This window comes from Malurus melanocephalus, unplaced genomic scaffold, assembly GCF_030028575.1.
Source record: "Malurus melanocephalus ecotype Western Australia unplaced genomic scaffold, MMel_1.1 scaffold_7, whole genome shotgun sequence".
Classification (NCBI taxonomy): domain Eukaryota; kingdom Metazoa; phylum Chordata; class Aves; order Passeriformes; family Maluridae; genus Malurus; species Malurus melanocephalus.
The window spans coordinates 6,268,861-6,282,138 of NW_026623239.1; the positions used below are offsets into that span (position 1 = coordinate 6,268,861).

The window sequence follows — 13,278 nt, forward strand, 5'->3', positions numbered from 1 at the left end:
TGTACCAGTTTCTTCAGAAAGATTCTTTTAACTGGTATTTCCCAGCAGCTGACTAAAAGGCTCAGGCTTTTAGGAAATAAGGAAAGACTAAATTAAAATGAAAACTTCTCTCCACTGCCAGGAGAGAGGCAGGCACTCGGTCACTCACGGGAATGAACTGCCCCTATTTTTGGAACATGCTTTGCAAGCTCCCCCTATCCAGGTATATAAACAAATTTCTTTTGAGCTTTGATTATATACAGGGGAAACTAAGAATTTCCTTATTTTGGAAGAGAAGAGTTAAGGTTAAATACAGTACAACAGAAGCAACATTTCACTGTTTCTGTAGAGATTTCAGCTTCATAGCATAGCAGCACCTAAAGGCTCTATGGTTATTCATTGATTCATATACTGCTCCTTCATCACCTATTGGAGATTTCATCACATCTCCAAAATTTATCTTCTGACAGACCTGTCAAAATCTGARTAAGTCCAAACAATAAAGCAATAATTCTACCAAGGCTGCAGTTTATAATTTTTAAATAAATGTTTCATGATTTTTTACAAAGAAGATGGTATGCCCTATTGCTTCTTGAAAAGCAAAACTGACATGTATGTTTGCATTTCTGTTCAGGCTGAATAACATACAACTTTCAAATATTTAAACAGAGTAAGTATAATTCTTCATCATGCATTTCTATCAAAGTCAATGGTAGGATCAACTTGCTTGATGGTCTCACTAGCCATTGCAGTGATGGGTGTTGATGCTAAGTRCATCATAGTAGTGTATAAGAAGTTTAGGGGCTGCCTAAATTAGAAAACATTAATTTTTGTTTGACAAAAACAGGATGACACAGTTCCTCCTATGCCTTCTTTTTAGTTGACCACTAGACTTTAATTTTKCATTGTTTGCCATAAGAATGGAAGACCATTTGTACAAAACAATTGCTGTAAACAGATTGTGAATATTCAAAATTCCACAGAAGTGGCTGGTGCACGTATGCCAAGCAGCTCAGCAGTGCACTTACAGAAAGTCTACACAGAGAATTTAGCATACAATTCATGTCATTTGTAATACTCTGCATGTACTGTGGAAATGGTCCCTGAAATTTAACATGGACAAGATGCATCAAGCTGACCATACAGGAACGAGCCATGTATAAAGTGCTTATTCATGCACTCTGCCTGAGAATTCCCAGGCCAAGCATGGCAGCCATAACAATAACTATTAAAACTGTAATCTTAGTTCATAGTTCTGAAAAAAAAGAATTKTATTAACTAGTATGACAACATTGAGACACTGAAGTTTGTCCTCATCTTACTTTATTTTTTTGTATACTCAAAATTCACGTAAATTTACGCCAAAACTGAAAATCTTAGCCCCACAATTTTTTCGTTCATGCATTTAGGGTATTGTTGCATGAACTTATGCTTGAAAGGAATAAAAAATGTTTTACAAGTATCTAGCCTTTTATGCCTTTGCAATGAGTTTCACCAAACACATGGCAAAACATCTACTCTTGAATGCTCTACAAGTGCTCCATTAATGCATTAATGCAGCTCTGGACACACCAAGAATGAAATGAAGGTTGAACGTTGTGAATCACCATCCCCCATCACAGACAGAGAAATGAAGTATTGTGAGCAGCCACAAAGCAGGCRTAGCCTTGGAACACCAAGTTTCTGAGCAACATGCTGAAATGGCTTGACTGCCATCTACAGGTACGAGTAACTAGTGCAGTCGCGGCAATTGAGAAAGAACGCCAAAAGTACAACCTAATAAAGACCCAGTGCAAATATTAGATGAAAACGAATTATTTATGTATGTGTAAAATGGGAGCTACCACAAAAAGCTTTCCAGTTTGGTGGGTTTTTTTGGNTTTTTCTGGTGCAAAAATAAACACACACAGAAATGCCAGCTCCCTTTGTTCTCTAGAGTGGCTTGAGAGATAATAATTACAAACACAGTGTTTAGTAGTGCCTGAAGACTAGTAAATAGAAATGGAAAATACTAACACTTTCCTTGTATTTACACTATAAAGTGTACACTATATTAAGTGCTGATATTGAGGTACTAAGTTGTCAGTTAAAAGTGTCTTAAATAGCTCTTYTCATATAGAGTCATTAGCTAGCAAAACCCACAAAATTTTCAATTACACTGTAAGTTTCGAATCATATGTATAGTGACCAAACGCTTATATGTGGGAACAGCTGTACATACATAGAGCTTTCTGTTAAATTTTGGCTACCTAATCAGGCTAGTTCACAGTAGGCCAACATATCACTATGCAAGTAACTGTAAAAAGATATTCTCTCAGAACAGCTAGCACAGCTAGCACCATAGTTCAGTTCTCCCTTGCCAAACACTCCCTTTTCACTCTATCTTAAAGCCACTTTCTTTTCTTTAACAGCTGCTGCCAAACTGTCWTTACTTCCTCTCCAAACTAGCTCATTAGCTAAAATCCTCTTTCAAAAATTTTGTTCTAAATTTTCAAAATCATTGCATGGCAAAATGAAAAGAGAACAGGACAGCCACTACTACAAGGACTGAGAATGAATACCAAAATTACAGAACCATACAAATCGTACCTCTGCAATTAAACAAAATGATTACATATACATACCACATTGAACTATTCTCAAGAATTATTCTTCACCTATCAGAATTACATTTAAAAATTAAGATGCAGCATACTTAAACAAAAAGCAGCTAAGACAGAAAAGTCTGTGGGCCCAAACAGAAGATAACTTCCAGAACCTTTCAGAAATTAAAACTGAGCACAGCATTCCACACATGGAAYTATCTTCTCACATTGCTGTACCATCCATTAGTTTTCACTCAATATTCTCAGTGTATAATTTCAGCTGAATTCCCAAGACACAATATGAATATTGGATTAATTTTAAGTAACAGATGTTGAAATTTTACATTTTCCAAAAATGTTTACAATGCAAAGATCTGTTCAGACATGGTCATGAAAGTGAAGAACAATAAAGTAAACATGTACTTACTCTACATTTGGGGACTTCAGCATTTTTTCTTACCTGAGTACCCAAACAAGCAACCATCATATGAGTGAGAAGTTTAGCTGCAAACATGGCAGATCTGGTGCAGAAAAGGTGGGAGATGATAGCCAAAGTGAAACCTACACAGAAATGACAATGAAAAGAGAAAAAAGGAGGAAAAATGAGGCTCAATAAACTGTCCAGCAGGTATTTCTCAAATGTGCAGATCATCTAAAAAAACCAACCAAACAAACCTTAYAGATAGAGGATGTTCACTTTGGTTCACTCTGAGATCACTCATGAGTTTATTGCTCAAGTACTAACATGTATTTAACTTTCCCATAGGCTTAGGAGCTAAAATAATTTCATAACGTAAGCAAGCAATTTTGGAATAATGTTTTTGGGTTGTCATTTTTGGCATGATATGAATGGGTGTTATATAGTTACATATAAAGCAAAGGTAACTSTTCAGTGTTCACATCATTGCATCCAAAAATTATTTCAGAAAAAACTAAATTAAAAAATCTCCTGTAGGGTAGCACTGTTTTAGTAGATAGCTATAATCTTCTAAATGCCAATCTCCCATTTCATCTGTTGAGCACAGAAATCTGCTATGGCAGTAGTCAGTAAGAATGACACCACTTTTCATTTCACTAATTAAATGTAAACATGAACAGACCAAAAATGGAAAAGACCCTTTCCTACCAGTAAGTAGTTCCTGGAAAAAGGACCCTAGGACAGTTAGGCCACCAAGGAAAACACTGCTAAATTTCAGAGCTAATTTAAGTTTATTGTGTACTTTCACACCTCAGCCAGGGAAGGAATTTAGGTAATTAAGGCAAATATTTTATCTTCTCTTGAGACTGACTATTTGTTCACCTATCAGTATTTGTAAGAGATGAATGTAACAAATAATTGCCAGAAGGATTATTTCTAAATCATTTTAAGATTACATACAACAGCAACATGTTCAGCAACAACAACTATCTACAGCAGTTTTGCACAGAAGTGTGCACAGAAGGCGTGCAGCTGCCCTCCTGGCTTCTGGTAGTGGGTTGTGTAGTAGATGGGTGTGTTTTGGTCAGTTTTTTGGTGGTTTTTTCCCCCAACTTGACTAGGTCCAGCAATGGTTTACRAACGGTATGTCAGGAGGGACATGCTTCAAGAAAGAAATCCTGAAGGCAGAGGAGCAGGCTGTGCCTATATGTTAAAAGATGAGCCAGTGGGGATTGGAATGGGCTGCCCAGTGAATCAGCATCCCTTGAGTGTATAAGAAAAGACTGGATGTGGCTCTTAGAGCTATGGTCTAGCTGGCAAGGTAGTTTTAGGTCATAGGTTGGACTAGATGATCTAGCTGCCAGCAACAGTGTGCTCAGACAGATCCCCCAAGAAGGACAGAGCTGTCCAGACCACTGGGTGCAGGGAGTGTCTCAGCCTGGTGGCAGCATAAGAGGACAGTGCAAAAGACGCCTGTGTGCAGTGTGAGCAGGTGAAGGATCTGTTCTGTCTCATGGCAGAGCTTAAGGGAGAAGTGGAAAGGCTAAGGAGTATTAGGGAGAGTGAAAGAGAAATAGACTGGTGGAGTTACAGCCCTGCAACCCTGGGAGAAGCTCAGCAGGAGTCAGAGGAGCCCCATCCCTCTTACCATCAGGCAGAGAGAGGAGCCATAGTAGATGGGGGGAATGGAAATGGATACCTACTCAAGGAGGTAAGAAAATTCTGTCCCAGGCCTCTTCACTTTCCCAGGTGTTGTTACAGAATAGGTACAAGGCCCTGAGTCCAGAGAGTCAGACAGACCACACTAAAGACAAAGTAGCACTTCATCAATCAGACGGATCACAGCCTCAGGTATTAAGAAACGAAGGGTAGCTATAGTGGCTGACTTCCTTCGGAGGGGGACTGAGGCCCCTCTATGTCGATTGGACCCATCCCACAGGGAGGTCTGCTGCCTCCCTGATAACCCAGGCATAGGGTATCTCCAGCAGACTCCCTGAACTAATTTAGCCCTCTAATTATTATCCACTGCTAGTTGTCCAGGYTAGCTGTGATGAGGTTGACAAGACGGGTACCAGCATGATTAAAATGACTTCAGGGCTCTGGATTGATTTGTTGATGGGACAGGAGCGCAGGTGATGCTCTGCTCAGGAGCAGAGATGAATGATAAAAGGAACAGGTGTTATCAATGAATGGCTTAAGGGCCATCTGAGGAATYTTTCGTTTTGCCCCATAAAGCAATTTTTACAGCACCAGGCCTGCTTGATTCAGATGGGCTTCATCTGTCTAACAAGGGCAAAAGGATTGTACCTCATGAGTTGGGAGGGCTAATTGAGAGGGCTTTAAACAAGGTTCAAAGGGGCAGGGGGGTAAAACCAGGCTGCTCAGAGATGAGCCCAAGGGTGGTACGCCGGAGTCAGGGGTGAAGTCAGCAGCCCAGCTGAAGTCCRTGAACACTGATGCATGCAGCATGGGTAACAAATAAGAGGAGTTGGAAGCCATGGTGCAGCAGCAAAGCYATGACATWRTCACCATCACAGAAACATGGTGAGATGACTCACACAGCAGGATTGCTGCACTGGTTGGCTACAAGCTCTTCCCAAGAGACAGGCAAGTTAGGAGAGGTGGAGGGCTGGCTCAGTATATTAGGGAGGCTCTTGATACCATGGCACCTGAGGTTAATGATGATAAGGCTGGGTGCCTATGGGTAAGAACTGGGGGAAGGCCAACAAGACCTACACCCCAGTCTGGGAGTCTGTCCCAGACAGACCACCTAACCAGGATGAAGAAGTGGATGATTTATTCTGTAAGCAGCTGGTGGATATTCCAGGATCGCCAGCCTTTGCTCTCATAGGAGACGTTAACCTGGCAGTTATCTGCTAGTAACCCAACCCAGTGGAAAAGAGGCATCTAGGAGGTTCTTGGAGTGTGTGGAGGAAACCTTCTCATCGCACCTGGTGAGTAAACCTGCCAGGGGTGAGGCTCTGCTAGACCTGCTGTTTGCAACCAGAGATGGGATGGGATACATGGTGATCAGAGGCTGACCATGAAACAACAGATTTCTCAATATTCTCAGAYTTCTCAATATCTCAATATTCTCAATATTCAGTGAAACAAGGATATGGAAACATCAATAAAACTTCTACATTGGACTCCCAGAGAGCAGAATTCAGGATGCTGGTTTGGAGAACACCTCAGGAACCAGTCCTCAAAAACAAAAGGGTCCTGAAAGGAGGGACCTACTTCAAAAAAATATCCTGAAGGCACAGGAGCAGGCTGTGCCTATATGTCAAAAGATGAGCCAGTGGGGACTGGAACAGGCTGGTCAGTGAGTCAGCATCCCTGGAGTGCATGAGAAAAGACTGGATGTGGCACTWAGAGCTATGGTCTAGTTGGCAAGGTTAGGTCATAGGTTGGACTGGATGACCTCAGAATTCTTTTCYAGCCATGTTGATTCTGAGATATTTCTGCTTGGCACTTTTTCCAKTGGCAAAATTTTTCAGTGTGCAAATACCAGATGAGATGGCACCTTTACTAACATGAAGTTAGTTAACATTCCCTCAGTCATCAGTTTTTATTAATGAGAAAACAGTCTTAAATCAACTGACCTGAAATGCAGATGAACCCAGAAGAGAAAAAGGCTTCATTGTACGAAGACAAGTTATCTGTTTGGGCATAAACTGCATAAATGGACATATGAGAACAGGAGCATTCCACATAATCTGATGTGTCATCAACCACTTTGCAGAACCCGCTATCAGACAGCCAGCTGCAAAACAAAAGTTTCGCAGAGTTGGAAACGGACTTGTGTAAATCACATGGTAAGCAGGCTTAAAAATTTTTGTTGTATTCCTGAAATACCAAGTCCCCTAAATTATTGCATAGGTCTTTTCTGTAATCTTTCATGTGCAGTGCTCAGAATAGCATATTTACATGAGATTAAAATATTGTTTATAGCTTTTTTACATGTAAAAAAAAATCTTTGTAAATATACTAACTTTTTTTTCCACTCGAGAGTTTTCATGGCCACGTTTTTAAAATTTCTGCTAGATTTCTGGGCATTCTAACTTTTCACATATTTAATTATTTAACTTTGCTCAATACGTTATAATGGTATGGAAAATACTTTATACTGCTATTTGTTGTTTTGAAACTGAAATTCATGTTCTGTTTTGGATTTTTTTTTCAGTATTGCCTAAGTGGTTTTGATAAAGGATAAAGGATACAACAGGTGATATCCTAAGCCATTTCTAGTCGAAATTATGTATAGATAAAAGGAGAGCATACAGGTAAATTCTGGTGCATCCACTCCTGAAGAGAAACAGTTTATATCAACAACAGACTGATATAATCCAGTTGGTCTAATGAAATAGAATCTAAACCAAGTAGACTTCTACAGGATACAGAACAAAATTTTCATATTTCCAACATTCATTGAAGCAATTCTGGGATTTATGGTCCATCACTGCAATCTAATGCATCATTATATAATCAAAATGGTATTTTGATTTTAAAAGCCAAGGGCAGAAGTCTGAGAAATATCTGAGCTACAATAACTAATAACTTTATTATAAGGAAAATTTTATGTACTGGTAAAATGGCAAGAAAAATTAAGGAAAAAAAGACAGGAAAAGGATGAGTTTCATACTTCTAAATGATTTAATTGGAATTATGGCATCTCATATAAATGCATGGATTCATAGTAGAAACTGGAAAACCAAACACAATAATAAAATAACCTTTCAGCAGCTTGATTCCAGAGGAGACATAGAGACTTCTGTGAAACAATCCGACTTCCTTTAGCATAAATGCGATAAATTACTTCATTGTTATCTTTCAAAGGCTGTGAACTATGATCCTTCAAGCTCATTGAAAAAACCTGAAACAACATGTACAATGTAGAAACCAATTTATTAAGATTCATTTTAATCTTACACAAATATAAAAATGTTCACATTATTTTAAAGACATTTATGATTTGAGCAATATCTAGATTAAACTAAATTCCTGAAGAAACAAATTGCATTATCTTCAAACCTTGTTCCTCAGGGCAAATTCTTTATCACTTGTACGGAACCACTGTTGACTGCTATATTCTGTGAACTGCACAGATTCACAGTTCTCTTCTTGAGGAGGTGATAATACTGCAGAGACCTCTAGCAAATGCTCAGGTACTTGAATAGAATCCCCATCTTTTCCATTAAATCTGTGTCCATTGATTTGCTGAGGAAACCAGTTGTGAGCAATTATTCCAATGTATGGGCAGCTGTCAAGGATATTTTTGCCTCTGTGGAAATGGAAAAGTAATAGGGCCATTAAGTGGAACCARGTTTCATTTTTTATTACATAATGACTCTTAGAGGTATTTTTGATTTGTTTGTACTTTATTAATTCATCATTTTTAGACTTATGATGTTTAATTGGCCCATTGTTTCAGTTTTTGTGGAAAAAAAATAAAAGAGGGCTGAATTGTTATGTATTTCAATTTCTCCATTTGCCTTCTGGGCTTTGATCCTTATGACCTGCAACTAAAACCTGTCCATAGTAAACTAGGTTATCAAAACACTTATCTTTATAACTTGATGTAGAGCTGAGTTTAAAAAGAAAGACATTGAAATGGCTGATCCTGCTTTTCTTTTTTTTTTTTTTTGCAACCAATGATGCAAAAAAACTTGGAATAAAGAATTTGAAGTTCTAAACACTGAACACATATTCAACCACCAGTTGTTTATTAGATCCTCAATGGAAGAAAAGGTGCTTAAAACCATCTGTCTCATAAAAGAGAATAATCTCTTTCTTCAGTCACTTATTTCCCCTGCCCATTAGCTTCACAASATGTTATGCCCTTGGAGACAAAATTAGCAATTTGAAACTATGAGTAGCCTTAAAAAAATTAAAATTATGTTCAAGTGAGCAAAACCAAGCACATATAAATTACAAAATGTCAGTAGAAATTTTGGGTTGATAACTTCAATCTAAGGGCTTAGAACACAGCTCTGCATCATACAATTACATATTATTTTCTTAGCAAGACTAATGAATACTTTTCCAGGGAATATTTCAGCTAAAGGCGAGTTCCAAATGTGCCAGATCTGCTGACTCATGTTCCCACAGCTAGCCCAATACCAATGTACCAGTTTGTGTGACACACAATCTGACAAAGCACTATATATTGGCACTATGACACAGTGTTTTGCAAGATCATGACAGAGTAACACATTCACATATGGATGGTAGGTAAAAATGTAGTTTTCTGAAAATGTAGTTTAAATTTTCTGTATTGGTAAGTTATCATGTATTTCCAAAACATATGATGACTTCAAGTTTACCAACCTTTCTCCCGGTGATCCACATTTTATCCCAGCCAACAGAGAAAAAGCAAACTTCTCAGTCATCTCAGCAAGTAGGCTATAACCTTGTGTGTCCTCACGTTTCGGGCTAGCCAGAGCACAAAGTATCTCATAGAAAAGACTTCTACTTTTACCAGTGAGCAACAATTTTTCACCTAGACCTGTAACCTAGTGAGAGGAGAAGAAATCAAACATTTTATGCAAAGGAMTCTTCTTGTAACATTTCCTCACATTGAAAGGTTTAGTGATCTGTTCACTATGTTTCCAATTTTCATTCCAAAAGCCCAAAATATTTTTCCCACCTCCCAATCCCTGATCCCAAGGCATAAGGCACAGTCTATTACAACTACATAAAGATATGGTTACCAGGGGATTTGATTATTAAAGAAAGGATGTGGCAGTTTTCATTTTTTCACAAACCAAAGATTGCCAAGTCCTGAGAACTTTTTACATTGTTTTTTCTGCTTTCTGTGCGGCAAAAATAAAAATGAATGGATATTGTTATAATGCTTTGTATCTAGATACTTAGACATTTTCTAGCTTCTGTGCATTATTCCACGAGCCCAGAACACTATAAAACAAGTCCATAATTTTCACAGAACTTAGTGCAATGCTTCAGCATTCTCAGTTATGCTGAGAACCCAATTCCCAAAGTCACTGCAGGAAAAAAGACTGGTGCTTAGTTAAGACTACATCAGACTCCATCTGGCCCTGGTATGATTTGCTTGTGTGTTCACTACAGTCTGCTGTGAAGATATGAGCAGGTTTTGTGCCAGGCCTAAAAGCATCAAAGATGTGGCCTAAGAGTCAAGAAACCATAGTAAGTTTTATGAAACTATGGCACCAAAGGGAAAATTTTGCACAGTAGAAAATAAAGAGCTACAGGTATGTATGCAAAATTAATACTGCTTGGTCATTTCAACCTATTTGATTTCTGATTTCTTTGTGGGGATTCACAATTTCTACTTTTACTTTTGCAGACTGTGCTTCTGCATCACTGCTGTGGATGCGATCTGCCTTGTTATATGTACATACATACATACATACTTACATATGTATGTATATATATTGATATGCCTTGTTGTGTTATTATAATCTAATTAATGTCATTGGTCATTTAAGAAAGAACAGGAAGAGTTTACCTTATCTATTATATGCACAACAGCAGTAAGCTGCTCTTCTGTAGTTTCTGTAGCCACCTTGACATTCAGATTCTGAAGGATTCTGTGTAAAATGGTGTCATCAAGAGGCTGATGTAGTTGATCAATCAGTCCCCAAACTGGCAAGGAGTCCAAATCTGAGACAATGGTGATATTAGAAATACCGTACACATCATCTACCCTGGCACCACCTGTGGGATTAGAAAGTACAACCTGGAAACGTTTAGGAAATGGGTTTAAAGATCCTGTCTTTGGAGTCAGAGCCACATCGAGGAATGCATTTCTTTGTCCATGTTCAAAAGTCAATACACCTTCAGATCTGACAAAATCCTGTCCTGCCACAGCTGGAGAGATGAAAGTCCGTCCAATAGGTTCAGATTTTTGCAGCTCCTTAAAACAAACCAGAAGAGTTTTAGGTAACATWATAATAATTGTTCAAAACCACCTGCTGTAGAATACACTTTAAATGGATAAAATGTGTGAAAAATAAGCCTGCTTTCAAAAAGCAGTTTTGAGTGATGAAACAATTCCATTAAATTAATTATCTCCCTGACTTAGTAATCCATCAAAAAATCTAAAGGAAAAATTACATATATTGTCAATAGTAAACCGGGCCCCACTCTTTCTTTTCCAGATCAAAACCCACAAAATTTTCTGTGTGACTAAATACTACAGAAATGTTAGCATATGTGTGAATTCCAGAAAGACTGATGTAGGAGTATGACTGCAGCCCAAAGTTCCTCACTTTAGGGTAGAGGAAAGCATTATAAATATATAGAAAACTAAACAAAAGCAAAGCAAATCTGTGTCCAAACTAGGATCAATTCATTATATCATCAATTCAATATCATCATGCTCAGTCCCAGAATAATATTTAAAAGATGAATAATCCATTTAGTACAAAGGCAAAACACACACTATAGAATACACACGCAAGGCAGATAGATGAATTTATCTAGGAATGCTACATGGCCTCATTTCCTTGTGAAGCAACACTACTTTTGCCTTCCATGAGGTTTGTGTTACTGTTTGATTTTTTAAAGTCTTGTCCTTTTTGTCCATTGCCATAACCTTGACATTATATATGGTAATATAATAAACTCTCCTTAAGTGGAAACTAACTTTCTGAACTGTTATTCAACCATAGGATTTTTCAAAAATATCTATTAGTTYAATAAGTGCAGCTTGTATACTGACTCCTAGGTAAAGGTCTCCTACCAAATAAAATGAGGACTTCTATTTGTGAAATACTAGGAACCTTATGAAATATTTATCTTTCGTTAGCAATTTACTAATAAATTAGAATAAATTAGACATTTTCTGAGTTCACTGGAGAACATGATAAATCAGTGCAGCATGTAACTGTTCAAAATTGCTCTAGACATGATGACATCACCTGCGAAAATTCCTGGCAGAAGTTTCCTTTTGTTTATCCCATCCCACAGAGAACTAGGAAATTGAACTCAGTAGAAATAAAAGCACTAGTGACAAGAGCAATGTCTGAGAAAACTTTGTAGGGATGAAATAAACATAAGTTTCCAGTTATGACTTCCTGTCTGCTGTGGTCTTTATTTTAAAGCTACTAATAATACCAACACTTCAGTACTTGGCCATGCAACCTCAAAACCTAAAAATGTCCAAAGAAGGTTGGTTATATTTTAGCTTAAATATACACTGAACAGTACCAATTTATTTTCCATTTAACAGCTAAATTATAGTGAATTCATGGGTAAATAAATGTGAAAATTAGTACACAATCTAACTGAAGCACTGGCCAGCCACTATATAATAAATGCATGGAAACACCATGCAAACCTAYGTAATTAAAATAGATATGCATTCAATATAACAATAGAATGCAGAACCTTTCATTACAAAGGGTAAGTATATAATAACCCACCCGCAAAATAATGATTTTTGGCATAAAATCCCACACACTCAAAGTAGATCAGGCCATGTACTATTCCAATGTGATGGTAAACTTGGAAGAATCTCTCTTATAGACTCTGCCCTGCTGTTGGATTCACAGACGCTAAGGAAGTAGCAGGACTAATGTTTTCGCAGCTCTGCTAAAAGAGAACTTTAGCTCTGCTAAAGGAAGGAACTTCATCAGTTGCAATAATAATGAGTGAGGTATGCATTTAATAGAAAAGTGTCAACAGTCAGAAGAGTCTATTGCTACAGATGTAAACATCTCAAAAATGAATGGGGATTATAAAAATTACTTTAGCACATACTATTTTAAATCAGAAGGACATTTTTTCTTGTTTAGTACTCCAAGAACATTGAATAAAATTTGATGAAATTTCTCTCTCTTCTCCTAAGTGCACTCTGGTACTAATGAATTTGTGTCCTAACAGAGCAAGTGTCCTGGTGTCTAGATGTTGTATACATATCTGTCCGGATAAAAACACAATTTCAGATGAAAAAGCCTGAAAAATTGGAGGCTGTCAAGAGCTTTAGAACAAARAAAGAAATATATTAGATGACTTGCTGGCCATTTTCTTTGAGATCAGTGGAAGATACTGCTAAGAAACCTCATTCTTGACAATGCAATGAGGAAAAGATCTTTTACTAATGGAAAACCAAAGTTAATGCTTGACTGTTTCCTGAAAAAAAATGCTGATTACAGTCATATTTATTATAAAGAATGACCAAAATGACCAATTATTTAATTATAACATTAATAATAAAATCAATGATTCTACAGGTGGCTTGTGTTGAAAAGGATCTTAAAGACCACGTGGTTCCAAAGTCTTGGCAGTGGACAACTTTCACCAGAACAGTGG

The 13,278-nt window shown here is 37.5% G+C and overlaps 1 protein-coding gene across 1 annotated transcript in view; it reads right to left on the reverse strand.

Annotated features, from left to right (window-relative positions):
* Positions 1-13,278, reverse strand: part of ADGRV1 (adhesion G protein-coupled receptor V1) — a 282,213-nt gene that overhangs the window by 144,101 nt on the left and 124,834 nt on the right. The window contains exons 79-84 of the mRNA XM_057373001.1: positions 10,472-10,879; positions 9,313-9,497; positions 8,017-8,266; positions 7,719-7,858; positions 6,588-6,748; positions 3,025-3,125 (exon numbers count right to left, since the gene is read on the reverse strand). Coding sequence (XP_057228984.1) covers positions 3,025-3,125; positions 6,588-6,748; positions 7,719-7,858; positions 8,017-8,266; positions 9,313-9,497; positions 10,472-10,879 — 1,245 coding nt within the window. The remainder of the gene's footprint in view (positions 1-3,024; positions 3,126-6,587; positions 6,749-7,718; positions 7,859-8,016; positions 8,267-9,312; positions 9,498-10,471; positions 10,880-13,278) is intronic.